The sequence below is a fragment of the Manacus candei genome, unplaced genomic scaffold, assembly GCF_025592945.1.
Source record: "Manacus candei isolate 608988 ecotype Guabito, Panama unplaced genomic scaffold, ASM2559294v1 h1tg000078l, whole genome shotgun sequence".
NCBI classification, from domain to species: domain Eukaryota; kingdom Metazoa; phylum Chordata; class Aves; order Passeriformes; family Pipridae; genus Manacus; species Manacus candei.
The window spans coordinates 1,651,012-1,676,772 of NW_026138126.1; the positions used below are offsets into that span (position 1 = coordinate 1,651,012).

General features: G+C 51.6%; 1 protein-coding gene across 5 annotated transcripts in view; it reads right to left on the reverse strand.

The window, feature by feature from the left end:
* Positions 1-216: 216 nt before the first annotated feature.
* Positions 217-25,761, reverse strand: part of DOT1L (DOT1 like histone lysine methyltransferase) — a 77,824-nt gene continuing 52,279 nt past the window's right edge. The window contains exons 17-29 of one of the 5 annotated variants that reach the window (XM_051810569.1): positions 24,098-24,199; positions 23,410-23,547; positions 22,422-22,547; positions 20,978-21,450; positions 20,622-20,745; positions 19,760-19,906; positions 18,369-18,495; positions 16,466-17,058; positions 15,640-15,761; positions 14,211-14,275; positions 12,313-13,281; positions 10,604-11,196; positions 217-7,312 (exon numbers count right to left, since the gene is read on the reverse strand). In XM_051810569.1, coding sequence (XP_051666529.1) covers positions 10,640-11,196; positions 12,313-13,281; positions 14,211-14,275; positions 15,640-15,761; positions 16,466-17,058; positions 18,369-18,495; positions 19,760-19,906; positions 20,622-20,745; positions 20,978-21,450; positions 22,422-22,547; positions 23,410-23,547; positions 24,098-24,199 — 3,543 coding nt within the window. In that variant the 3' untranslated portion in view covers positions 217-7,312; positions 10,604-10,639. Of the gene's footprint in view, positions 7,313-10,603; positions 11,197-12,312; positions 13,282-14,210; positions 14,276-15,639; positions 15,846-16,465; positions 17,059-18,368; positions 18,496-19,759; positions 19,907-20,621; positions 20,746-20,977; positions 21,451-22,421; positions 22,548-23,409; positions 23,548-24,097; positions 24,200-25,761 lie in introns of all 5 variants that reach the window. The other 4 variants (XM_051810570.1, XM_051810568.1, XM_051810571.1 and 1 more) reach the window with 4 other exon arrangements.

Genomic DNA, 25,761 nt, shown 5'->3' on the forward strand with positions numbered 1-25,761 from the left:
CTCCGTTCCCTTCCCTGCACACGCTCCAGCCCCTCAGTGTCCCTCTTGTCCTGAGGGGCCCAGAACTGCCCCCAGGCCCCCCCAGCCCCTCAGAGCTGAAGGTGGTCCCTAATCCAGGTCAGGGGGTCTCTGTCCCTCCTATGCCACCAGGTCCCCAGATCCCATTTCCTGGCCCCAATTCCAGGCCCCTCTGACCCAGTGAAACTCCACAAGATCTCGGTGTATTAAAATACAGACACTTTAATATAAAGACAAAACTTCAAAGCATCGTTTCAATTACAAATCAAGGGAGAGACACAAGAAATTAAGTGGAGGGAGGGGAGCAAAAACTAACTCTTACATTGTGGAGAATTAGAAAGGCAGGGTGGAAATATATATATTATACATACATATATACACAGCAGAATTCACACTATTTCTATGGAGGAATGAAAGGAATGACAGGACAACTTACCAGTATAAAATAAAATAAAATAAAATTAAAAAAAATCCAAAAAAAAGATAAATTAGGGGAAGTTTGAATTTTAAATAATTCAGTTTAATAGGCTAAATTATATAAACTAATTCCTATTCACTAGGAAACATCCCATATCACTGTCCTAAGAAAATGGGTTTTTCAAAAAATCCATTGGGAAATGGACTTTTATTAGTAGTTAAAAGTTTACTAATCAATTCCTGAGCAACAGCAACCTCATCCTCTACTGCTTTCCCCATCCAAGTCCCACTCAGCGAGGGCAGGCTCTCACTCCTAAAAAGTTTAAGTAGAACAGAGACCTAAAGAGTTGGGTTTTAATTGGAAAAAATCGATCACTTCAAAGATTAATAGATTAAAAAAGCCAAGCAGGATGGACCAACCCATTCCACCTGTTCCTCAATAACTCCAGAGATGAGACCTTTTAAACAATTATTTGACTGCACCAGAAAAGCAACCAGATGTACCTTGAGAAAACCAAAGGACCACAAACCTGAGAACTTCAGGGTCAGCATCTCCCAGCCTGGAATTTCAGGGTGTGATTTTGTTTTTACACCATAAAAAGCTTAGGGAGCCTCTTCAGGAAGAAGGTCCCAAACAGCAAAAGTACTGCAGAAGTATCTCCCATTTTTTTTTTGTCTCGGGTTTAAACCCTGAAGTTCTCAAAAACAGCATCTTTTAATGCAATATTCAGTCTAAATAGATAGTTATATATTTATAACGCATAAGGATAAATAAAATATGGCACAACAACATTTTGAAACTGGTTCTCCAGCTTTTAGTGAAAACCTGATCCACAAACTACAGAAATGGAGCAAAAAAAAGGAAGGAAAAAAACCTCTTTAAAACCAGTAAAACTTCAAATCCTCGTTCACCGACTGCACATCTGTGCTCCCAAAACTCCAACTCCTGGGAGTTTTTCCTCAGTGCTGCAAAGATAGTTCACAAAAACACTGTCTGGTTTCTGCTCCCCAGAATGATTTTCCAACATTGAGGGTTCACAGCCTTGTCCAACGTCCTCCCCTGCTCCAGAGGCACCAGAGCCTGGAGCTCCCAGTCCTGACTCCTCTCTGTGCTTTTGGCTCAGGCAAAACAACAACAAAAGCAGAATTTTCCAGCACAGCCACTCACGGGAGTTGGGAGAACTCCAAGGTGGAGTTATCCAAGAAAAAACAAGGTGGAGAATCCCCCGGGGAAAGGGTGAGTTTCAGCACCAGAATAAAGGGGTTCTGCAGGACGTGACCAACCAAAGCCACCTTGGCATCAGCACCAGGACACAGCACCCAGTCCCAAGGGATTCCATGAGCAGCACCCACTGGCTCCGTGGGGACAGGGACCCCTGTCCCAGCTCAGCACCAGCTCCAGACCCGGCCAAGGAGGGAAGGAAGGGCCAGGACAGGAATCACCATCAGCAGCTGGAGAACAAACTCCCAGCACTGGGAATCTCCTCCAGCAACGGGCAGGAGCAGGGCAGGGAAGCAGGAGCAGGGCAGGGAAGCAGGAGCATCCCAAGGGCACAGGTCACACAGATCCCACAGATCCCACGGGGGGGCCCTGGGGGAACTCGGGGAGCTGGAAGCACTTGCTGGCCCTGAGTGTGTGTCCCACCTGAGCCAGAGCCAGGAGTTCCCTCTGCACCCCAGGGACTCTCCCTGTCACCCAGTCCCTCGGCTTTGCCTCTGCCTGGAGTCTTCCAAGTGGAAAAACAGCAGGAAAGGGGAGCAGATGCTTTCTAAACACAGTCCCAGCAGGAACCAAACCACACAGGCCCTGGAGGCCACCTGTCCATGGCACGTTATTCCAGAGTAAAGGAAAATTCCACCCTCCCCTGGCAGGGGCAGCCCAGCAGTGCAGGAAGATCCAGGCTCTTCCAAGAGAAGGATGGAACAAGATGAGCACAGGGAGTGAATCCACTGTGGTGTGGAGCACCCTTGGGGTGGCTCTGCAGGAGCAGGGGAGGTAGATCTGGCTCCACCTCCTCCCACTCCCCTTCCAAGCCAAGGAGACCATCCCAGACCTGTCTGCACAGGGAATCACGGGACAGGCTGGGTTGGGAATGACCTCTAAAGGTCACCCGGTCCAAGCCTCAAAGAAGGAGGTTAAAGAACTGTCCCCAACACACCTCTCAGAAGGAAACCCTCCCAGGGTGAGGGCAGGGACACCCCCCAGCCAGCCCTGCCCAGGCCCAGCAGCTCTGGAGTGCAGATGTTTCCAGATGTGATGGAAGAGCTGATCAAGCTGGAGACCTCTGTACTGCCAGGGTACAACTGCACAAGTTACTTCCTCAAGTCCTGACTGAAGAAAGAAGAGACTCAGCACCTGAACCGAGCGGGACCCAGAGCTGGGAGAGCTCCAGGTTGGGCATCAAGTCCTGGGGATTTGGAATCTCCAGATTCAGAAAGTGATGAGCAGATCTGTTCATGAGCAAGTGATGGAACCCTCCTGCCTGGGGGCTTCAGCCACTGTGGATCACAGAGGGAGACCCTACGAGCTCTCCTTCATGCCACCAGTGATTCCTGGCACAGGGGGATCCAGCTCCCCAGCCCAGGCAGAGCCCGGGGCCAAACCCAGCCCAGAGCAGGGGCAGCACAAACCAGGCACTGACAGATGAAGGGCTGTCACCACCAGGAAGGAAGGAAATGAGATGGAAGCACAAGAAAGTCCTTCTGATCTGTCTGCTCAGGGAGACACAAGTTCCTGCTGACAGAAGGAACAGCTGGAGCTGCTGCCCAGCCCAGAATGTCCCACACAGGGAGGATTTGCTGCTCCCCTGCTGCTCCCCTGCTCCTCTCTCCCACTGCATCCATCACACTGAGAGGTGAAGATGTTCCCAGCACTGCTTGTCCAGACTGATCCACACTTTTCCTAAAGGCAAAGCCTCCTTTGCAGCACGAGGTGATGGTGGGACACCTCAATGTCCCCGTTATCCCACACACCAGCTCGGGTCCAGCAGCACGAACCTCTCCATCCTCCAGCAGTGTTTTCCCACTCTCTCCCTCAGCATTCCAGCTGTGGGTGCCTCCACACCCCTGGATAGTGGAAGGATTGCTGCTGAGTGACTGATCTGCAGCAGATCCCGAGTCCGGGTGCCTTTGGAGCCCTCCCAGGATGGAATGGGGGGGGTCCCAGGGGACTGGGACCAGTGAGCCAGAGGTAGCAAATCCCCAAAAAAGGAAGAGTTTGTTCCTCAAGGCTGACATTGAGCAGCAGGGACAGGTTTTCCTCAGCACAACACTCAGGAAGTTCCATTTTTTTTTTTGGCAACAATGCATTTCAGCTTCCTGCCGAGCCCCCGGTTGGCAGCAGTGGTGTGGAGGAGAGGGGACGTGTGTGACAGCCCCGGAATGACTGGACCCAGCACAGACAGGATGTGGTAACACAGAAGGAATTCTTTTCTTTTGGCTTTGATCACTCCAGAGTATCTTCAATTATTGCAAACAGGTTTCAGGCTCGGGCTCAGTGCTCGGACAGTGGGGTCAGGGGGTCGTGGGCCTGGAGCCACATGGATGAGATCCCAGCAGCTCAAAGCTCTTCCTTCAGCCAGGGAAAAGCTCTTCCCAGTTTTCAGAGGAGAAACAAGCTGGCCAGGGCTTGGACTCGATGATCCCTGTGGGTCACTTCCAACTCAGGATTCCAGGATGCTGAGTTGAACTTGCAAAGCCATAAAACATCAGGGAGGGGGAAGACAAAACCAGGAATCTCTTGGCCACAACATCTCCCAGCTCACACAGCACTGAGACATCAAAACCTGCTCTCCTGGCTTCCCACCTCAGCTCTGCTCTGCAGGCACCAGGTCTCCAGGCCCCCTCTGGAAGCACATCCCGGGGATCAGGACCAGGTCCATGGCACAGGGAAGGTGCCGGGTGTGGGGGAAGACCCTGGTGAAGCCAGAGCAGCTCCAGATTCCATCAGGGGCTGCCAGGACGGCCCCAGCACTGCCATGGCAGCAGGGGGGGTGCAGAGGTAGGTGAAGGCTGAGGTTCAGCCAGGCTGGATCCCCTTCCAGCACATCCCAAGACACGTCAAACAGGTCTGCTTTCCTTGGGCCTTCCTGGATGATTCTGGAGACTCACCAACTTCAGGGCACTGGGGGGTTGGCAGTGGCCCAGTAACACCCTGTGCTGAGCTCCAGGGGGTTGTGCTGCCCATTCCACTGCTGATCCACAGCCCCCTGGCACAGGGGACACCGGGGGACAGGGGGATGCCCTTCCCACAGCACCCACTGGAGAGCAGAGGGCAAACTCAGGGTTGTGGAATCATGGAATCACTGAGGTTGGAAAAGAGCTCTGAGATCACAGAGTCCACCTGTAAAGAGCCACTGCCAAGGCCACCACTGCTCCATGTCCATCCTGCTCCCAGACAGCAGCTCCTGGAATGCTGTGAACATCAGGGCAGGGAGGGCCATTCCCACAGCAAGGATCTGTCCATGCTCAGCACCCAAGGAGTGCCAGGGCAATACAGGGTTATAGCAGTGCTGGAAAGCACGGGGGGTTCTGCAGGGTCTCTGGACTGGTTCCTTCTCCAGCAGCATCTCCACACGTGTCCCAGGAATGCCCCGAGCTCTCCCTGCACAGCACACATGGGGGGCAGAGTTCTCCTGCTGATCTCTGTGCTTTGGGGTGAAGGGGGCACAGCAGGTCCAAGGAGCACCATATCCTGGTCCCTCTGCAGGCAGGGAGCTGATCGAATCAGGGTGATGAAAACCTTGTCTTTCCTCTTCTCTCACCGGAGGAACAACAGATGGGGGAGGTGTCGCTAATTAAGGCCACTGTCCCTCCACTAATCACTCAGTTAAAGCCTCCAGAGGCCCCAGCACTCTGCCCTGGGCTGGGAAAAAAGCTGGAGCTGCCCAACTCCCAGCTGCAAAACATCTGGGTTACATTGTCCTCCTGGATTCCAGGACACTGTGTTTGGCTTCCACTAGAAGCTACTGGATGTTCCTCACTCTCCCCTCGGAGCTCTGCTGCCCTTCCCAGGCTTTCACCACCCTGTCAGTCCCTCAGCAGGAGCTCCACTGCCCAGTCCTGCCCCACCCATGGCACAGAAAACGTTCCCAAATGTCCCCAGTTCCCAGGGCTGTCAATCCCTTCCCTTCCCAGGGAATAAGGCAGCAAAGTCGGATCCCCAGTTTGCTCACAAAGACTGCCCGTGGAACACACGCTCAGGAATCAACAAAATAACTGCACTTGGTCCCAAATCTCTCCTAAGATTGCTCTTGGAACACAGCATTCCCAACCCTGCTCCTGGATCCAGGCAGCAGGAGAGCCCAGGAGGGCAGAGGGACCTCCCCTCCTCCCAAGGCAGGAGTTATCCAGCTGTTGGTGACCCCAGGATGCTCCATGGGGTGCTCACAGCCAAAGCCTGACTGCTGGAGGTGGGAGACTCCCCAGGAGGGATTTAAGGACACAGAGCAGCCACTGCTACCCCTCAGAGCACCAGGGCCAGCAGGGAGGTGTTTCCCAAAGCCTCAATGTGTTTTTTCCAGCCATTCCCATCACAATCCCCCTTCCACTGCAGTTGCCTTTAGTGGTGCTTGGCCCAGATAAACTCAGCCCAGCCCGATTCCAACTGGAATCCTCCTCTTCCCCTCACTTTGTGCACTCAAATAAATAAGTTTTCACAAGTTCACTGTGCATTGTACAACCTAAAAGTGAAATAAAATATAGGAAATCCATAAGTTTCCATCACATCTCCATAAAATCAGCCTTTTGGAGGCTCTTTCTGTACATGAGTCACGACACAACCCCCTGCCCCCGTGGGACAGTGGCAGCACAGCCAGGCAGAGCAGGGTGTTTTTGTGAACTACCAGTTAAGACCTACTGAAAGCAGAGGAACACGAAAGCAAAATGCACTTGGTCAACAAATGTACAGGGCTAAGCCAGCTCAGAGTCAAGTATCAAAACCCTACCAACAAAACACTTGGAACAAAACCAGCAAGCCGGGGAAATCTGCCACCTGCAGCAGGACAGAAGCACAACGTTCAGAATTCCCAGGGCTGGGAAAAGGGCTGGACCAACACCAGTGATCACACACCCTGTTCACAGGCCCAAAGGGAGCGACCAGACTTAGCTACCAAAATTCACAGTGACCTGAGTGCCACCAGCACATGGCCCAGGGGAGGAGTTTGAAAGGGGCAGCACTTGGAATTCTCGTGTTCCAACTGTGCCCTGGAGCTCTTTGCCATGAACACAACTCAAACCCACCTAGCTGGCAGCGCCTGGCTCAGTCCAAATCACCCCCAGGGAGGAGAAGTCCTTCCTCTGTCGCTCACTCTGCTGCCAACCAGGTGGATTTTGGGATATGAACAGAGTCAGGGGAATAAATAAGCTGTAGGCCTTCCCAAAAACTGGGTTTGGCATTGGTCAACCCTCCAAATCAGCACCAAGGGTTCAAACTAGAGGCACAGTTCTGACGGACAAAATAGCACCGAGGAGGCTCTTTACATCTCTGCTGGTGTGCCAGTCCTTTAGTATTCAGAGAATTTAATAATAACTTGTGTTTATGAGACTAGGTGGAATAAAATAAGTCAAAATTGTTTTCACTTTAAAAAAAGATAAATACTTTAGCTAAACTATCAACAATACAAACTGGAGCTTTAAGCGTTTCTTTTGCCTTTTTCTTTTTTTTTTGCCTTTTTTTTTCTTTTTTTTTTAAACTCAGATTCACAGTAAATGTTTGCTCTGTTGTTTAGGTCTTTTTATGGTTTTTATTTTGTCCAGTAGTAAGAGAGTAGAAACCCCTGCACAGGCCAGGTGAGCACCTTTCAGTGGAAGCCGAGTGAAGTTGGTCCACGTTGTCCTTGCATAGGTCACATTGGGTTGAGGTAGAAATCCTAGTTACCTGCACAACAGGAGGAGAGGAAGAGACTCATCTAAATACAAGACCAAAATCTGCTGTGTGTTAGATGTGTCAAGCATTTCTACACCGCTCCAAGGCCTCCTCAGCCAGCAAAGATGGAGCAGCTCTTGGCCCAATCCCAGTTAGATGGCAAGGATGGATGTCCCAAGAGACACAGGGCCCTTCCAAGTGGCAGTTTTTTGAGCTGCCAGTGGGACTGTGTTGAACTCTGTCCCATGGGGCTGACCTGGAGTGGGGGAGAGGATCCCCCCCAGCACTTCACTGGTTGTGTCACACCTTCATCTGCTCTGAATTTTTTAATACCATGAGGGGGAAATTATGAATCCCAGGCTGGTTTGAGTTGAGAGGGACCTTAAAGATCACCCAGTTTCAACCCCCTGCCTTGGACACCTTCCACTATCCCAGATTGCTCCAACCTGGCCTTGGACACTTCCAGGGATGGGGCAGCCACAGCTTCTCTGGGCAACCTGTGCCAGGGCCTCCCCACCCTCACAGCCAAGAATTCCTTCCCAATATCCCATCTATCCCTGCCCTCTGGCACTGGGAAGCCATTCCCCTTGTCCTGTCCCTCCATCCCTTGTCCCAAGTCCCTCTCCAGCTCTCCTGGAGCCCCTTTGGGCCCTGCAAGGGGCTCTCAGCTCTCTCTGGAGCCTTCTCTGCTCCAGGTGAACCCCCCCAGCTCTCCCAGCCTGGCTCCAGGGCAGAGAGGCAAAGAAGGTTATTTTAGCCCCCAGTTCCAGATGCCAGCCTTGGTTCAGCACGGCCTGACCATGGATATTCCCTCCAAACCCAATGGAACTGCTCCGACACGTGACCTGTGCTCGAGTCCCAGGGAGCAGGATCACAGCCAGCCTGCCATCTCTGGGACCACCAGTTCTGCTCCCCTGCTCCACAGCCCAGCTTTGTCACCACCTACTCTTCTCCATAAGCCATTTTTGTGCCTTGTCTATTGTCCTGAATTTTTAGTGACTGGGACAATCTCGGCCTAGTCCAGCACGGCCTCATGTCCAGGGGTTCCCACTGCACAGAACCCCAAACCTGACCCTCCTCACCAGCCCCACCCTCACTTTTCCCCATCTTGTCTCTGTTCAGGGTCTTCCCCTCCCCACACAGGTCCCGCAGTCCTCAAAGCCCTTCCTCGGCCTCCCTCTCCTGGGGGGAAGGACAGGGAATACTTACGTGCCTCACAAAGCCCCAGGGAGGCTTTGTGGTGCCTGTGGAGCAATTTGGTGAGGAAAACACTTATACACAATGCACAAAGAATCTCTCAGGTATATTGTAATCTTTATAAGCAGCAAAGAGTGTTTTCAACCACGTTTGTAGCTTTGGGATCAGTGGACACAACAACAGCACAGACCTACACGGAAAGCACGGAGCCAACCCCGGGGCCGGACAGGCTGGTGGCCCTTGGCAAGCACGAGTTGTTTGACAGCAGGATGCCCCAGACATTGTCAGGAACCACAGCCCCCAGCCCTGTGGTGGTACAGTTTATTCTGGAGTTGCTCTAGAGACAAACACCTGCTTCAGGAGGAATGGCCATGGAACCCTCCTCTCCTACGGCCCCTGTGTGGAGCACCCTGAGCATTCCCTGAGTTCTCATCCCAGAGGTTGGGACACAGATGGAGCATCTGCTGAGCCTGTTCCTGGCAGCCCTGGCAGTGCCAGGGCATTCCCAGCCCTCCTGTGCTGCCCGTTCTGTGTTTCCAGCAGGGCAGGGGCACTGACTGCACTGCAAGCCCAGGGGATCTGCTCTCCAGAGCCTGACACCTGGACATTGGGAACTTGAGGACTATTTCAAGCAGCTGCTGTTGACTGGCAGTGAAACCAAGACCACCACACACAGGCCCAAAGTAGCACCACGGGACAAGTGTGGGACCAGCTTGTGTGGGAGGGTCAGAAGGGCAACCCCCACTGCCCCCAACTCCATAAAACCACATCAAAACCAGACATTTCCTCCTGCCTGCTGATCCTCAGACATAAACACTTCCACAAGGTGATCCCAACAATCCTGGCCATGATCCTACAGTGCCAGAGCAGTTCCCCCTGTGAGCTCTCCTTGTCGAGAAATCCTGACTCCCAGAGCACAGAGCAGCCACTCTCCCCAGCCTCTGCCACCAGGTGACTTGTTTCCCACATTTCACATGGATTTGGCCCATTTTAGAGGGTTCTTCCCACATTTTAGAGGATTCTTCCCCCATTTTAGATGTTTTTTTTCCCCATATTAGATAATTCTTCCTCTGTTTTACACATTTCTTCCCATTTTAGAGGCTTTCCCCCCATTTTAGAGAATTCATCATCTGTTTCAGAGATTTCTCTCCTGTTTTAGAGGATTCTTGCCCCACTTCAGAGGATATTTTTTCCCCCATTTGAGAGGTTTCTTCCCCAATTTTGGAGGATCCTTGCCCCATTTTCCAGAATTCTTCCTGTTTTAGAGGTTTTCTCCCCATTTTAGAGGATCCTTCCCATTGTAGAAGTTTCTTCCCATTTTGGACATTTCTTCCCCATTTTAGATGTTTCTTCCCCTGTTTTAGAGGATTCTTCTCCTGTTTTAGAGGATTCTTCCCCATTTTACAGGATTTTTCCCATTTTAGAGATTTTCTCTCCATTTTAGAGAGTTCTTTCCCTGTTCCAGGTTTCTTCCCTTTATAGACACTTCTTCCCATTTTAGGGGATTCTTCCCTCCTTTTAGGGGATTCTTCCTCTGTTTTAGAGGTTTTTCTCCCTGTTTCAGAGGATTCTACTCCCATTTTAGAGGGTTTTTTCCCCATTTTAGAGGTTTTCTCCCCATTTTAGAGGATTCTTCCCAGCTTAGAAGTTTCTTCCCATTTTGGACATTTCTTCCCCATTTTAGATGTTTCTTCCCCTGTTTTAGAGGATTCTTCTCCCGTTTTAGAGGTTTCTTCCCCATTTTAGAGGCTTCTTTCCCATTTTAAAGGTTTTATCCCCGTTTTAGAGAATTCTTTCCCCATTCCAGGTTTCTTCCCTGGAAGAAGCGTCCCTATAAGATGCTTATTCCCATTTTAGGGGATTCTTGCCTCATTTTAGGGGGATTCTTGCCTCATTTTAGATGTTTCTTCCCCTGTTTTAAGCGATTCTTCCCTCATTTTAGAGGATTCTTCCTTCCTTTTAGGGGATTCTTCCCTCAATTTAGTGGATTCTACCCCACTTCAGAGGATTTCCCCCCTGGTTTAGAAGTTCTGCCCCATGTGAGAGGTCTCTCCAGCCCTCCCTGCCCTGTCTCTGCAGGATGGAGCCCTCTGTGCCCGGCCTTACCTTGCAGAGCAGCCCCGCCGGCTCGAGCCGGGCCCTTTAGCGCGGCTTCCCCGCCGGGAGGTGCGAGGCCAGCGGGGGCTGCACGCCCAGCGTGACCCACATGGCAGCGCCGGGCTGCGGCACGGCCGGGTGGTGCACGGTGAAGGAGGGGCGGGAGGGTTTGTGCTGGAGGGAGGCGAGTTTGAGAGACAAAGAAGCGTTAGACTGGACAGAAGCAGCACAGGAGGAGGAGGAGGAGGAGGAGGAGGAGGAGGAGGGCAGGAATGTTTCTCCAGCCGGGAGGGATGGCAGGTTCTGCAGGAGCGCGGGCTCAGGGTTAGAAGCGAGCAAAGGAGGAGGGGGAGGCAAGGACACGTTAGGAGGGGGGTGGAAAACGGGCTGCACGGGCGCCCTGCTGAGGGGCTGAGCGGCTCTAGTCTCGCTAGATGTTACTAAATTAGAGGCAGAGGGTGGGAAGGATGAGGATGAGGTGCTGGCAACAGCCTGCAGAGGGTTTAAGCTTAGCACTGTGCTGCTAGAGACAGCACTGCTGCTGAAACTGGCTCCAAACTGATGAGAGGAGGAGGCAGAAGGCACCGCGTGGTTAAAAATACCTGCAAACAGGAGAGAAAAACTCAGCTTCAACAGACGGGCTTTGGTACAGTCTCAAAGTGACAAGAGAAACAAAACAAAGAAGCAAAATTAAAAAAAAAAAAAAAAGCAAAATTATAATAGTCCAGCCCCATACAAAAATATGCAGCGTGAGAAGGCAGCAAGCAATGGGAGATAATGGTGCAGGCCGGGAGGTACAAAAGAGTGCACTTACCTTTCCTACTGCCAACCTCTAACTGCCACGAGGGGAAATGGTCAGCCCCAAGAACTGTCAGTTCTATAGCCCAGAGGCAGGGTTGGGATGAGATTACGTGGTCTTTAGAGTCGGTTTATCTGGAGACTCAAAGTGCTGCTCTTCCCTCCCCACCTCCTGCTCCCCCGCTTACAGGGCAGCAGAGGGGAGCTGGAACTGCAGCAAATCTACGTGCTGAGAGATGGCAGAGTTAGGATTTCCCGACATGGTGCCTGAGTGATTATGGACAGGTAAGAAAAACTGCCCTGGACACTGAGAAATGGCAGGTCCAGCCTATCTTCTAGTCCTGCCAGCTTGTCCCCGGTGTGGGCCACAGAAGCCAAGCCTGTGCAGAATCCCAGAAGTGCAAGGTGCATATGGCACTGCCCTTCCTGGCCAAGAAATGCTCTTCGTGTCCATTCAAGAGCCAGAACTGCTATGAAACTCCCAACACCATCTCCTCTGATGTTCTGCTCCTCCTGGATCACGCTAAATCCATTCCAGGCCTAATCCCAACCTTTACTCAAGTTCACAAGTTAGAGATCCTTAACTCGGTACCACGACCAGTGAAATCTGTTACCTGCAGTCAGACCTAAGTTGGTTCCAACACAGACACATCTGAACAAGCAAACATCAGCAATCACAAAGTCTGGGTGCATTGTTTCATTGGGGTGATACAACAAGCTCATCTAGCAGACAAAGCTCACGAGATTTCACTGTGGGGAACTGAACTCATCCTAGCAATTCCAAGAGAGAGAGAGGAGACTGCTTATGTGGGACACATCTGCTTCACATCCTGTAGAAATGAAAGGGTTTCACCCCTGGAGAGGCAGTGTCAGACTTTCCTTTAGGCCCTGCCTTATACCAGAGAAAGAGTTCTGCCTACCTCCAACTGTTCCACCTGTAACCCCAGGAGAGAAGTTCCCCATAGTGTGAGAGTTAGTCAGTCTGGTTGCAGCTGATGACACGTGGACCAGACTGGCAGCAGCTGGCATGGAATTAAATAAGGACTGCAATACTGAGGAGTTTGTCACCGAGTTGAGGTTTGCTTGCAAGGCCATGGGGCCGAGGGGGAACTGCGATCCAGTGGTCAGAGTGTTGAGGAAGGGGTGGTGGGTCGGAACAGAAGATGCTGGGTTGCCTGCTGAAGAAACAGCAGTAGAAAGGCTTTTACCATTCAGAAGGCCACCAGACGAAACAGCAGCAGAAATGAAAAGGTTGTGGCCGTTTTTAAACTCCACCTCTCGGTCCCTTCCCTTGCCGACCTTCCCGTTGTGCTGCAGGGAGCTCTTCTCCGAGGAACCCCCCGCGCGGCCGCCCAGCTCGCTGAGCTCTTTGCCCTTGGCCCCAGAGCGACTCAGCTCTTCCCCCTTGGAGCTGCCCAGCCCTTCCAGCTGCCTCTTGTTCAGGAACAGGTTCGTGTCCGACACGGATCCCACGTCCTTGCCCCGCTGGGTCGGGAATCCCAGGGAGCAGTTGGGAGCGGCCCCGTCCGGAGCCTTGTGTGGGAGGGAAGCACCGTCCATGAAGTTGTGCAGGCCCAGCTCGGCAGAGAGGCCCCCGTTGTAGGCGAAGCCGTTGGAGGGGTTGGTGCCAGGGCTGAGCCCGTCTGGGGGCACGGCCATGCCCTTCCTGGCGTGTGCCGCGGCCTTGGCCCCGTCCAGGGCCAGGCTCTCCTCGGAGGGCGGCCGGAAGGCAAACAGGGAGCTCTGGCTCAGGGCCGAGCCCGACTGCAAGGGGCTGTCCGTGGTTTTGGTCAGGTTGATGTCAGAGATCGGGGAGAAGGTGGATTTCCATTTGCTGCTGTTCATGTTCTCGGTGCCCTGGGCTTGTTTCCGCCCGTTCAAGGGGCCACCTGGGGGGGAGAAGATTTGGGGAGGTCAAAAACCAGCAGTCACTGAACTGAAGGCATTCGATTCTCCATTTTCATTGAAAACAGGGTTTAACACACCCATGGAATCCCTGAGGTTGGAAAGACCTTTAAGATCATTGAGTCCAACCACCAGCCCAGCACCATCACTGTGGTCACCACTAACCCCTGTCCCCAAGGGCCACATCCAGATGTTTTTTTAACACTCCCAGGGATGGTGACTCCACCACTGCCCTGGACAGCCTCTTCCAATGCCTGACCACACTTTCCATGAAGAAATATTCCCTAGTATCCAACCTAAACCTCCCCTGGCACAGTTTGGGGCCGTTCCCTCTCCTCCTGTCCCTTGTTCCCTGGCAGCAGAGCCAACCCCCCCCAGCTCCCCCCTCCTGTCAGGGGGTTGCAGAGCCAGAAGGTCCCCCCTGAGCCTCCTTTGCTCCAGGCTGAGCCCCCCCAGCTCCCTCAGCCTCTCCTGGTGCTCCAGCCCCTTCCCCAGCTCCGTTCCCTTCCCTGGGCAACACCCACATTTTTTATCTTTCAGCACCCACATTTTATAAGTCTGATCCAAAGGTAGAAATATTTGTGAAGTCAGTTAAGAGCTCTCAACCTTTCCTTTAAAGCTCTGACAAAGTCTGAGAATGCTGATCTACTTCTCCCTCAGTCTTTGTCCTACAGACCCCTCCCCGAGCCCTGAATCACTGAAAACAAGGGTCAGATCTTTCGAGACCTGTAACTACAGAAAGAAGTGACCCAAAATCTGTAATTATTGGCTACCTGTCTCAATTATAATAAAGAACTTCAGTCTGCCCAGCAGCAAAGAGAAACCTGCTGCTGCCTGACAGCTTCAGCCAGGGCCAGACACCCACCCCCCAGTCCCACCATCACCACAAACCAGTAACATTCCCCACACGTACCATTTTCAACAGTCTTCTGTGGAGATTTACTTTCCAATGATATTGTTGCAATTTTCCTCTCAATTCTAGTGGGAAAATAAAAAGGTTAAAGCACTTATTGCAAACCTTCTGTGGCACATTTACCCTCCCAGTCTGCCTTCCTCGTCATCACATCTTAGCAGATAACCAGAGTATACAAACCAGCTCAGACAGCTGTGTGTTATTAAAGGAGCTTAAAAGCATTCAAAAAACCCACAACAAACTTGAGGTAAAAGCTATGACAGAACTATTGCTCTTTGCCAAGATTAGGGCACATTCAGGGGATTTTATTGCCGCATTTCTTTCAGAATAAGAAGTAGAACCCCATTTCTGGAGTGGTTATTTTTCATAGAACCATAAGATGGTTTGGGATGGGAGGGACCTTAAAGCCCATCCAGTGCCACCCCCTGCCATGGGCAGGGACACCTTCCACCAGCCCAGGTTGCTCCAAGCCCCGTCCAACCTGGCCTTGGACACTGCCAGGGATGGGGCAGCCACAGCTGCTCTGGGTAACCTTTGCCAGGGCCTCCCCACCCTCACAGCCAACAATTCCTTCCCAGTATCCCACCTAACCCTGCCCTCTGGCAATTTAAACCCAATTTTCCAGCACCTTAAACAAGAAAAAAATTGTACCCCCCCGGCAGGCAAAGGGGGTCAAGTAATTGATTTTCAGAGCAACACATCAATAGTTTGGGGCAGGAAATGAAGAATTTTGAACAAAGGTTCAAAGTGAGAGTAAGTGGGAAACAGATCCTTAGAGATCACACACAACCTCAGTGCTCCTCCCAGGCAACCCAGGAAATAAATCACAGAACCATAAAATATCCTGAGCTGGGAGGGACCCACAAGGATCATCCAGTCCAACTCCTGACCCTGCACAGACACCCCAACAATCCCACCCTGTCCCTCAGAGCGTTGTCCAAATGCTCCTGGAGCTCTGGCAGCCTTGGGGCCGTGCCCACTGCCCTGGGGAGCCTGGGCAGTGCCCCAGCACCCTGTGGGGGAAGAACCTTTCCCTGAGATCCATCCCAACCCCCCTGGCACAGCTCCAGCCCTTCCCTGGGTCCTGTCCCTGGTCCCAGAGCAGAGCTCAGTCCCTGCCCCTCCGCCTCCCCTCGGCAGGAGCTGCAGCCCCCGAGGAGTCTCCCCTCAGTCTCCTCTCTTTCCCCAAATCACTTCCACACCAGTTGTGCCAGAGGCCAGCCCCTGCCAGCCTTGCAAACACTGCAGCAGCAGGTTCCCACAGTCAAGCTCTGCTGCCTAAATACCTTCCCTGTTCCACGTAAGAGGCTTGGGATAATGGACTGGGTCTCCAAGCCAGGGGAACAAAGAGGCTTAACACAGCCCTGCAGTTCAGAGCAGGGTTATCAGCTCAGAGAAATCTCCCCCTGAGCTGTGCCTGTGCATTCACCTGCTGCTATTGTGCTCATCCTCAGAGCCCTGCTCGTCATCTGATGTCAGGGGGGAGTAATGGACACCGTTGCTCTGAACGAGGGGCTTCTCCTTTTTCAGCACGGGGGGCTGGTCATTGTCCTGGTAAGGAACAGGAGAGTTCTTCAGGGAGTTTTCAGGAGAGGAAATGGCTGTTATTTCTAAGGGCTGGTTAATGTTATTGACCTGGGCAAGAAGGAAAGAAAGGAGTTACAGATGAGAGCATCCCTTTAGAAACAAGGCATCTTGTTAAGGGTATTAAAGGCAGGCTTAACTCGCTCTAGGACATGCAACAGCTGCTTCTTTAGCACTATATGCCCCCTCCTGCATTAGAACCTGGGGTGAAAGGTCAAATATAACTTGGAAAAATAGCTAATTCTCATTCTTTGATATTATGTTTCAAGGCAGAAATGAAGACATAGGATAATCGTTTTCCTTTCAAACTCCACTGCAGGATCACACGAGCACAGCTCTATAACTGGCTTCATTAGCAAGAATGCCATATGCTTCTGGCACTCTTAGGCTGTTTAGTCAATCTTAGCTTAAACTATTTTCAAAATATTGAATCTACAGCCTAAATATCAACTTCAGTGCAGAAACAAGCTCTTTGTCATGAGGGAAGAGATTATTTTTAATTCTTAATGCTCTGGCAGCACAGAACTCTTGCAAGATGTTCACACTGTTCACCGAGTTCGCAGCAATTCCCGAAGAGTCTTGACACCAATTCCAGCTCCAGCCAGGGAGAGAACAGCTGGAGCTCATCCCTAACTCCAAGAGGGAATCAGGGATAATGGCAGAGCTCTTACCATGGAGCTGATGTTGAGGGGTGACCCCGACGGCTGCGTAAAGAGCCCAGACACAGCAGGGAGGGGTTTGCGCTTGGGGGAGACCCCGGAGCTCCCGCTGAGATTCCCAGATCTCTTCCTCCGGCCCCGCTTCTTCCCGTCCTGGGCGTGGGCTTGGCCGAGCTCCAGCCGAGCGCCCGCGGGCACAGGGCTGTGCTTGCTGGGAGGGGATTGTTTTACATGTCCTGTATTAGGAGAGATTGTAAAGATGATTCTTCTCTTGGCCTCGGTCTCAGGATCTGCATCAGACTGAAGGTCCCCCTTTGTTCCTTCGGCAAAGATCTTCTGAGCATCTGCAAACTGCAAAACCCCTCCCAGGCTCTGGGCACCCAGCCTGGGGCTCGCCGAGTGCTGCTGGGCAGGGGAGCTCTGCCCAGAGTTCCTCGGCTGCATCATTAGCAAAGGATGTTGTGGGGTGGAACTCCGAGACCCTACAGAGTTAAACAGACTCCCAGAGTCGTCCAGAGCTGCCTGATCAACACTATGGTTAAGATGGGCTGGGCTGTTTGTAAGATTTCCATTGACTGCCACGGAGCCAGAAGAGTAAGAAAAACCTGTTGAAAGGGAAAGTATAGATCATTGCTGGGGCTGAGCCAGAGGTCACCGTGCTGCGGGGCTGGGAGGCATTCCAGACTCCAGCCAGGGCCATGGACACACGGGAACACACGGCTGCTGCTCCACAGGGCACTGACAGCGTGGCTGGGGGGCTCAGCTGCCTCTTGGGGGTCAGGGACTTGCACTACCCTCCTGCAAAATTCATGTGTTATATGGAGGTCTCCTATGCCCTCCCCAGTTTTAAATGGAATTCAAGTGTAAGTTTTGCTTGGATTGTTACATTTCCTGAAATCAGGGCTCCTCTGCTCTCAGCTCCTTCCTTTCATCAAGCACAGAGATGGCCAGGCTCAGTCCTCTCCTGCCCCACAGCAGAAGGACTCTGCCATGCACACAGCCCACCTCCTCACAGTTCAACAACTCAGGAGGTGACAGGGATCTTCAGAGACTGAATGGGAGGGAGCTTGGAAAGGGAATTCAGGATTTGTCAGGGGGTACCATAAGTGGGTTTAGTGCTCAAGCAAGGCCTGGGCTCTCTAAATAAAAGGGGTGGATGGGAACACAGTAACGGTTTACAACAAGGGGTTTTTAAATATTTCATTGGTTTTACAGAAAAGTGCAGCCAAACCCTTTTGCAAAACAGATGCTAAAACAACCCCAAGCCCCTGGGGGTGGTGAACACTGAGACAAAACCTCTCTCTGGTGAGGGAGCAGCTGTAGAACCACTTCTGGACCCTAGAACCTACTTTTCCTGGCCAATCCCATTTCCTGAGTAGCTAAAGGCCACAATTTCCACAGATGAGTGAGTTCAGGGGCAATGTCTGCACCCAAAGGCATCCCTGCCCTCTCCCATTTGACCTTTTCCTCCCCAGGTACTTGTGCCTTTACAACTGCTCTGGAGGCATCTCTTTAACCCTCACCAAGAAATTCATTTTGATATTAAAATACCCCCATCACCCTGTAAAATCAAACTTTAGAGCCAGTCCACCAGCTCCTGGCACAGCTGGGCAATACCCTGCAGGTTTGGGAAGGTGGGAGGCTCTTGATCCACACAGAGTTTACAGAAGCAATTATTTATTTATGCTCAGCCAAAGGCACCTCAACTCAACCCTTGATCCCAGATGCACCCAAGCTGGGGGCACCTCCTGCCTCAGAGCATCACCCAGGCTGTGGGGCTCCAAGTGTTGGGTCCAGAACACACATTCACCCAGCACTGCCTGAAGGACCTGACAAGAAGTGCTGGGAAAACTCAGCTGGGAGCATTTGGGAGCTGTCCCCACACGAGAGCACCTGTGCACAGGGGAGGTGTTACCTGAGGTAGCCAAAGCCAGAGGCTTGTTTCCAGCAGCATTGCTTATGCCATTATGAGAACTAGCACCAATCTGCTTTTCAAGTGTTGCTGAGTCTCTGCTCTGATGAACTGGGCTAGGTGTGCTTCTCTGGGGAGAGAAACAGGCATTTCAGTACAGCAAACAGCAAAAACCCACAGTTTAAACCAAATTCACATGCACCAGTTCTACCTCAGGAAGTGGCTCTGCTTCCTACATGTCCCAGATTTCGGTTGTTTTGAGGAAAACGTGGATCAGAATGTTTTGGGACAGAAATATTGTGATTAATTCCACTGCAGCAGTGGCCAGCACACAGCAGACCCCGTGCAGAGAGGGAGGGCAGGCTTAGCATCCCAGAATATTTAGGGCCCATCAGAGCAGGAATGCCTCATCCCACTGCTTCACAGGCAGCAGGGAAGAACCTAAAGGTTGCATCCTGTCCCCAGTCCTGGCCACACAAAGTTCCCCCAAACAACCCCAAACTGAACATGAGGTGCTTCAGGCCACGTTCTCTGGGACACTCCCCGAGGGGGTTTTCCTAAAGCAGGGAAAACCCCTGTGAAATGGCAGCCTGAGCCAACAGTGTGTTGGAGGGATTGGTGCCATCCAGGGCTGACGTTCTCTCTCCCTGAGGACACACAGGTTCTGCTCAGAGCTGGGCAGTGGTTCTGCTAAAACCAGGAGTCTTCAGCTGGAAAAATGTAATGGATTCAACACTGTGAACCAAGTCCAGCTTTCCCACTCTGGGATTGTAAGACAGGCATCTAGGAATGGACTCTGAACTCACAGCTCTCAGTGAGAGCAGCAAACACTTCCCAGTTCTCTACTGTAACACTTGGGGGAGAAACTGGACTATTTTAAATTCCTCTTCCACTGAGAGAGGCACGGACTTGTCACAGGTCAAACAGAGATGGCCCCAAAAGTTCTCTGCTGCAGAGCAGGCACTCACACACCAGGTCTCATAGCCCCAAGGTGCTGTTCAAGCCCATCCTCCACACGTGTGCTGAGAACAAACAGCTCTGGGGTGACTGAGGCAGAACCATTCCCCTTCCAGGCTCCTGCACAGAGGAGGGGCTGAGAACAAACTGCCACGTGCAACTCTCTGCTTCCACTGCCACTCTCAGGCTTTTCCACCCAGCCAGACTCTCAAGCCCAGGATGCCCTGAGGCATGTCCTTCCCTTTCCTCCCTGGCTGAAATCCCCCCAGCCCCAGAGACCCAGGAAAGGGAAAACTTCCAGAAGCTCCGAGCAGCCCCAGCCCCGAGGGTCACACAGCCAGGAGGAGCCCAGTGAAGGTTCCTGGGGCTCAGCACCCCCATTCCTGCCCACTGGGGTTTTGGTTAGGGATGGAAAGTGTTGACAATCCCTTACTCACCACCTTCTCAACACGGCTAGGTAGGACTACGCTGGCCAGAGGGATACTAACAGGGAGTTTATTGGGCTGCACTGTGCTCAGAGGAATACTGATAGGGAGGCTGGTGATAGTTTCTCCATTACTCACAGAGGTTCTCTCTCTCAAAACCTGTAAATCAAAAAGAAAAAGCCAAGTTCCTTCACATGTTCTTGCTGAAAAGGTTTTTTAAGCTAATGATAATCTGCTTGTTCCTGTCTTTGTGTCATTCCCCCTCCTTTTGGAAACAATCACACACTGACTGCACAGCACAGGCAGGGCAGGGATGGAAGAGCACCAGGCTCCTGGGAAAGCAACATCCCACAGCACAGAAACCTGGGAATTACAGCACTGCTGGCCCCAAGCCTCAGGAAAAGGATGCCTTAGGTGCTCATTTCCCTGTGGTTTGCTTAGAGCTCTGTGAAAAGATGACAGAATTCATACCCCGAGCCCTCTGGAGTGGCCATGACAATTCCATGGTAACCAACCTGCTCCTGGAGGCACCTGTTGCTCTGAGATGAGCCCCAGTATGATCCAGGGCTGGCCCAATTGCAGGGACCATTCTTTTGTTACTTTTTATGACTAAGAAAGACACTACTTTCCAAATTCAAGCAGACACTGCCAGGTCAAAAAAGTCCCACTGCTTTCCTGGTGCAGGTCACATGCAAACCAGTACTTCAGAGGAAGCACATCTTCCTCTTCCCCTAACCAACTCCAGTTTATTATTATTTTATTGCACCCCACCTGCTGTCTTTTGTGCCATTTCCAGGCCAAGCTGGCCCCATTCCTGCATTCCCTAGTCCTGCCAAGCCTCCCTTTGTTCTCCCAGGGGGAGCACATCCCTCACCTTCTCTCCTGCACTGGGTAAGGCCGCTGGGGAAGAGGGCCGAGTTTCCTGAGGACTCAGCTTTATGCCATTTGCAATTCCAGGGCTTGGGTATGTAAGGCCATTCTCTTTGACATGCTCAGCTCTGGAATGGAAACACACAATTATTAGGACACAAAAACTAATGACTTTTCCCTTGCAAGGAATTCCTGTGCCAAACTCAAAGCTCATCTTGTTTACTCCAGAAGTTGACAGTTTTTGTTTTCTTGAAACAAAACTTTTTAAAATACAGAAACCTCCCCTTTGAAAAATATTTTTCCACAATCCAAATAAACCCCCAAATTATTAAACCCCCTCCTTCCCATCACCCCCCTCACCTCTGTATCTCACTGGCCGTCGCCTTCCCGTTGACTCCGTGGTCTTGGTTCAAGTGTCTCCTTAGTGCTATTTTAGCTGGGGAAAACCTGGTGTAGTCAGGGAGGGCCAGGCTGGTCACCTTGTCTGCCTTCTGCCTGCCGTGGCTGGGGGTGCAGGGCACGATGTCGTGCTCCAGGTGGCAGGGGGGGTACTGGGGGGTGTTCTGCTTGGACGAGGCGCGGCCCAGGTGCTGCAGCTCGTAGGGGGTGGCGTGGCCGTTCATGGACAGCTCGGGGCTCATCCCGTTCACCTGGGCCAGGGGGAACTTGGAGCACTCCAGCTCCAGCTGGAACCGGCCGTGCTCGGCCTCGGGCTCCCGGCCCAGGGGGGCTTTGCTGTGCAGCTGGGACAGGGGCTCCTCCGCCGGCGTGTACGACTTGAGCTGCAGCAGCTCCTGCTGCCGCTGGCTCTTCTCCAGCTCCACGATGCTGATCTGGACATGGAGAGGAGAGCAGTGACCAAAGACCACTCCTGACAATTCCATCACATGTTCTAGCACACATCTAACATTCCATCAGAGCTTTGCCTCCACGTGCTTCTCAGGAAAAGTGTCCCCGTTTCTGGCAACGAGGCAGGACAAGGGACCCAAAATCTGAGACATTAATTTCAACTTTAGACCAAAAGGCCCAGGTGAGGGGAATGGCTCAGAGGCTCTGGGAAAGAACTTTCCAGATCTTGAAACCAAACATAAAACATCTCCAACTTACATAGAGAGAATATGTACACTTATATAGACAGAAACTCAGTATTGCCAGTCATTGAAGGGAACAGTCACCCCATGCAAAGGCATCCAGCAAAAGGCTGGAATAACTCTAGAGCCAATTTCACAGGGAAAGAAAAGCTCTTCACAAAAAGGAGTTTAATTTCTTGTCACTATGGTAAGTGCCATTCTGTGGGAACTGGTTCCCACTCCATCCCTGGAAGTGTCCAAGGTCAGGTTGGAGCAACCTGGGATAGTGGAAGGTGTCCCTGCCCCATGGCAGGAGATGGAACTGGATGGGCTTTGAGTTCCCTTCCAACCCAACCATTCTGGGGTTCTGTTATTCCTAAATTGAGACATCAAACCACACATTCAGCCAACCAGGACCTTTCTTTCTATCAAGTCATGTTTTTTAATTATATGTAATTGTAAACCACAATTCCTTCTTCCACAGCATTACCCAGGAATCAGGACATAGCATCTACTTCCTTTAAAAGGAAGTTTTTACTAAAATACTCTAACAAAAAGATTAATCTCTGGAACAATAAAAAAAAAAAGAAGAGAAAAAAAAGAAAGGGAAAAAAGGGGGAAAAAAGCAGTCCCTGGTTTCTCCTTTACCATCACCTTTGGTGTAACACCCCTAACTGCCCATTGCCCAAGAGCTGCCCCCAGCTGGTGACTCGACTTTGTTTCTTGCTCTCTACCTGCAGTTCCAAACAGTGCTTTTGCTTCTCAGAAATCTGGTTCTTCAACGCCTGCTTCTCCTTCAGCAAATTCTCCAGGGACAACGTTGACCAGTCCAGCTTCAGCTCCTCACACCGAGCCTTCAGCTGCAGAGACAGGGCACAAACACATCAAACAACACCTTCCCCCTCTTCCCACCACCCCAGACACAGCTGACAGCCATGGACCTTGCAGTGGATGTGCAAGAAGCTTCTTGGCCTGTTGAAAAACCCTCCCACCTCGGTCCTGTGTCCCCCCAGGGGGTGGCAGAAGGTAGTTTGGGTCTTATTAAAAATAGTGTTGCCACCCACCCTCACTGTGTCCACACCCAGATTTTCCTTCTTCTACTTTCTGGGGGGCCCAGCCTGGAGCAAAGGAGGCTCAGGGGGGACCTTCTGGCTCTGCAACCCCCTGACAGGAGGGGGGAGTTGGGGGGGGTCGGGCTCTGTTCCCAGGGAACAAGGGACAGGAGGAGAGGGAACAGACCCAAGTTGTACCAGGGAAGGTTTAGGTTGGATATCAGGGAAAATTTATTCACCAAAAAGGTGGTGAAGCTTTGGCACAGGCTGTCCAGGGCAGTGGTGGAGTCACCATCCCTGGGAGTGTTCAGACAATGTGTGGATGTGGCACTTGGGGAGGTGCTGAAGGTTGGATTTGATGATCTTAAAGGTCTTTTCCAACTTTAATGATTCCATGATTCTATAACAGTGTGAGTTATAGAACTAACCCCAAGAGTGTTGGCCAAAGGAAGCCCTGTACAAACCCCAGTGACACCCAGAGCTGCTCAGGGACACAGCTTGCCAAAGCCAACTGTCACCTCAGCATGTGCTCAGAGACCAAGAAAAGTCACCGAAAAAGGTCCCCCTGAATTCTTCTGTAACAGAGGGTGGGTGGTTGTTCAGCCCCAGCCCACACCCTGCCCTCCACAAAGAGCAGCACCCCCCTGCTCAGCCCAGGGGCTGTACCCACCAGCTGCAAGCTCTGGTTCCTGAGTTCACTGTTGTCCTTCTCCAGCTGCTTGGTCTGTTCCTTCAGCTGCTGGTTGTGAGCAGAGATTTCCTTCTGAGCCTGGATCAGGTCGTTGTATGTCAGAGCTTTCACTCCCAACTACGAGATGAGGAGTGAGAAGGATCAGTCAGTAATTCCAGACAACTGTCACATTCCAAAGGGGCACTGGGGAGATCTGGAGAGCTTGGGCAGCCCACAGGAACATTCTCCAAGGCACTTTGTCACTGCTCAGGGACAACAAGGAAGGACAGAAGTACCTTGGAGCTGCTCTTCCAACTATTTGACTTTAAAATAGGCATTTAGGGTCTTGCAGCCAAAATAATACTATTTTTGTGGAGAGCCCCCACATTTTCCTCTGAGCTTGCATTGGCAACACAGAGTTTGTTGGAGCAGCAGGGGATGAATCCTGCACTGAACATCACATGTCTGTGGCCTGTCCCCCTTCCCTGGGACACAGAGTGACCCACAACAATCCCAACAGCGAGGACAGAACACACCCAGAGTGTGACACAAATCCCACACTGCTGAGCCTGATCTGCAGCAAAACAGAGGCTGAAGGCCTCAGACTGCCCTGGTCTTGTTCAGCTTTGCCACAAATGTTTGCACACAGCTGACTCAGAGCACCAGTCCCACCCCCCCCCAGGGTCACCTCATCGAGCTTCTGCTGGAAGAGCCTTTTGATTTCCTCTTTCTGGGCCTGGCAGTGGGTGAACAACTGCTGTGCTGTGCCCAGGAGCTGGGCATTCTTCTCCTGCACGAGGGAACAGTGAGAAAACACACACTGAGCACCAGCTGCAGCACGGTCCATCTCAGGAAGATGTTCACACCTGATTTGTGTAGCACACTGGGAGTGAACCTGAGCTCTGAGGAGATTCCTGAGCTCCCCCAGCTCCCCCTCCTGTGACCCTCTGTTTGTTACTGTGGGATACCTGGGGAAGTTAAGTCAGCTGAAAAGAGCTTTTAAGGAGGTTTTTTTCCTGCTCTCTGGTAAAATACAATCAAGAAATTCCTAAAAACTCATTTTTATCCTCCCAGTGCACTGTAAAGCAGCAGCAATAATCACATCAGCCAGGGCAGAAACAGCACTGGGAAAGATTATCTGTATGTAATCTGTTACCAAACTGGGAACTGGATCTAAATCCCCAGAGTCCCAATTCCTTTTCCCTGTACAACATTCATGGAAGAGATGCAGTAAATGAAAATACACTGAGGGGGAGGGAGGAAGAAAGTCATAAATAAGCCAAACCAGTTGTACTACTCGTGCCACAATAACTTCAGGGGGTCACCCGACCCACTCCCAGCACATTCCCTGCCCAGAACATTCCTGCTCACTCACTCCATGGCCACACACTGGGTGAGCAGCAAAAGGCAGGGCAGGACTGGTTGAAGAGCCTCATTTATCCAAGGATGGATAAAGGATGAGGCAGCAAGGAAAGAGCTCTGGAGATCCCCCTGTTCTCCAGCTTCTGCTGCTGAGGCCAAGCAGGAATTGTGCAGACACTGAGGCACTGATCCCAAAAAAGTGGAGAACAAGGGCAAAAAGCACCTTGATCTTTTCCAGCCTCAGTGGTTCCATGACTCTGATCCCAAGCAGGGAAGGAGCAGTGCTGGCAAGTCCCACACGTGCAAGAAAACCCAGCTCTGGCACTCAGCTCCCACTGGCTTGGGAAAGAGCTGAGTCCCTGCAGAGCTGATGCTGAAAACCATCTTTGTTTTCAACATCAGACACCTCATTGAGCCCTTCCAGGCCATGCAGGGACTGACAGCTCCATCTAAGGGCAGGCTGGGAACCAGCAGCTTCTTTTAAAATTGTTACAGAAATATTTTTCTTGTACTTCAAACCCTTATAGTAAGAGAGAGTTATGGAATAAACCCCACACAGCCCCTTACCCAGCCAAGTTCTGCCTCTGTGAGGTTTAATTTGCCATGCAACACCCCATTAAAAACATTTTCATAGTGAATTCTTCATTTTAACGTTTAAAAGTCTGGAACAGCTGTTGGACACACACCCCAAGGGATGACTTTTCTCAGTGTAGGGCACAAGAATTGCACCCCATCCCTCCCTTTGTGCAAGGCAAGTTCCCTTCGTGCTGACTTTCCTGACAAGTGCAGATCAAGCAAAAAATCTGCTGTTGAAGGAGAAAGAGGAAAATTCAAAGTGCTGATGGACTGTGAAACCAAATGGAAACAAGCACAGGAGAAAGGTCTGCAGGAACACCACCCCAGATGAATCAGCTCCCAGCCAGGAACAGGGTGGCACAACCCTCTCAACTGGAAAGAGAGTTCCCAGCATGGAAACCCCCAGGAACCAAC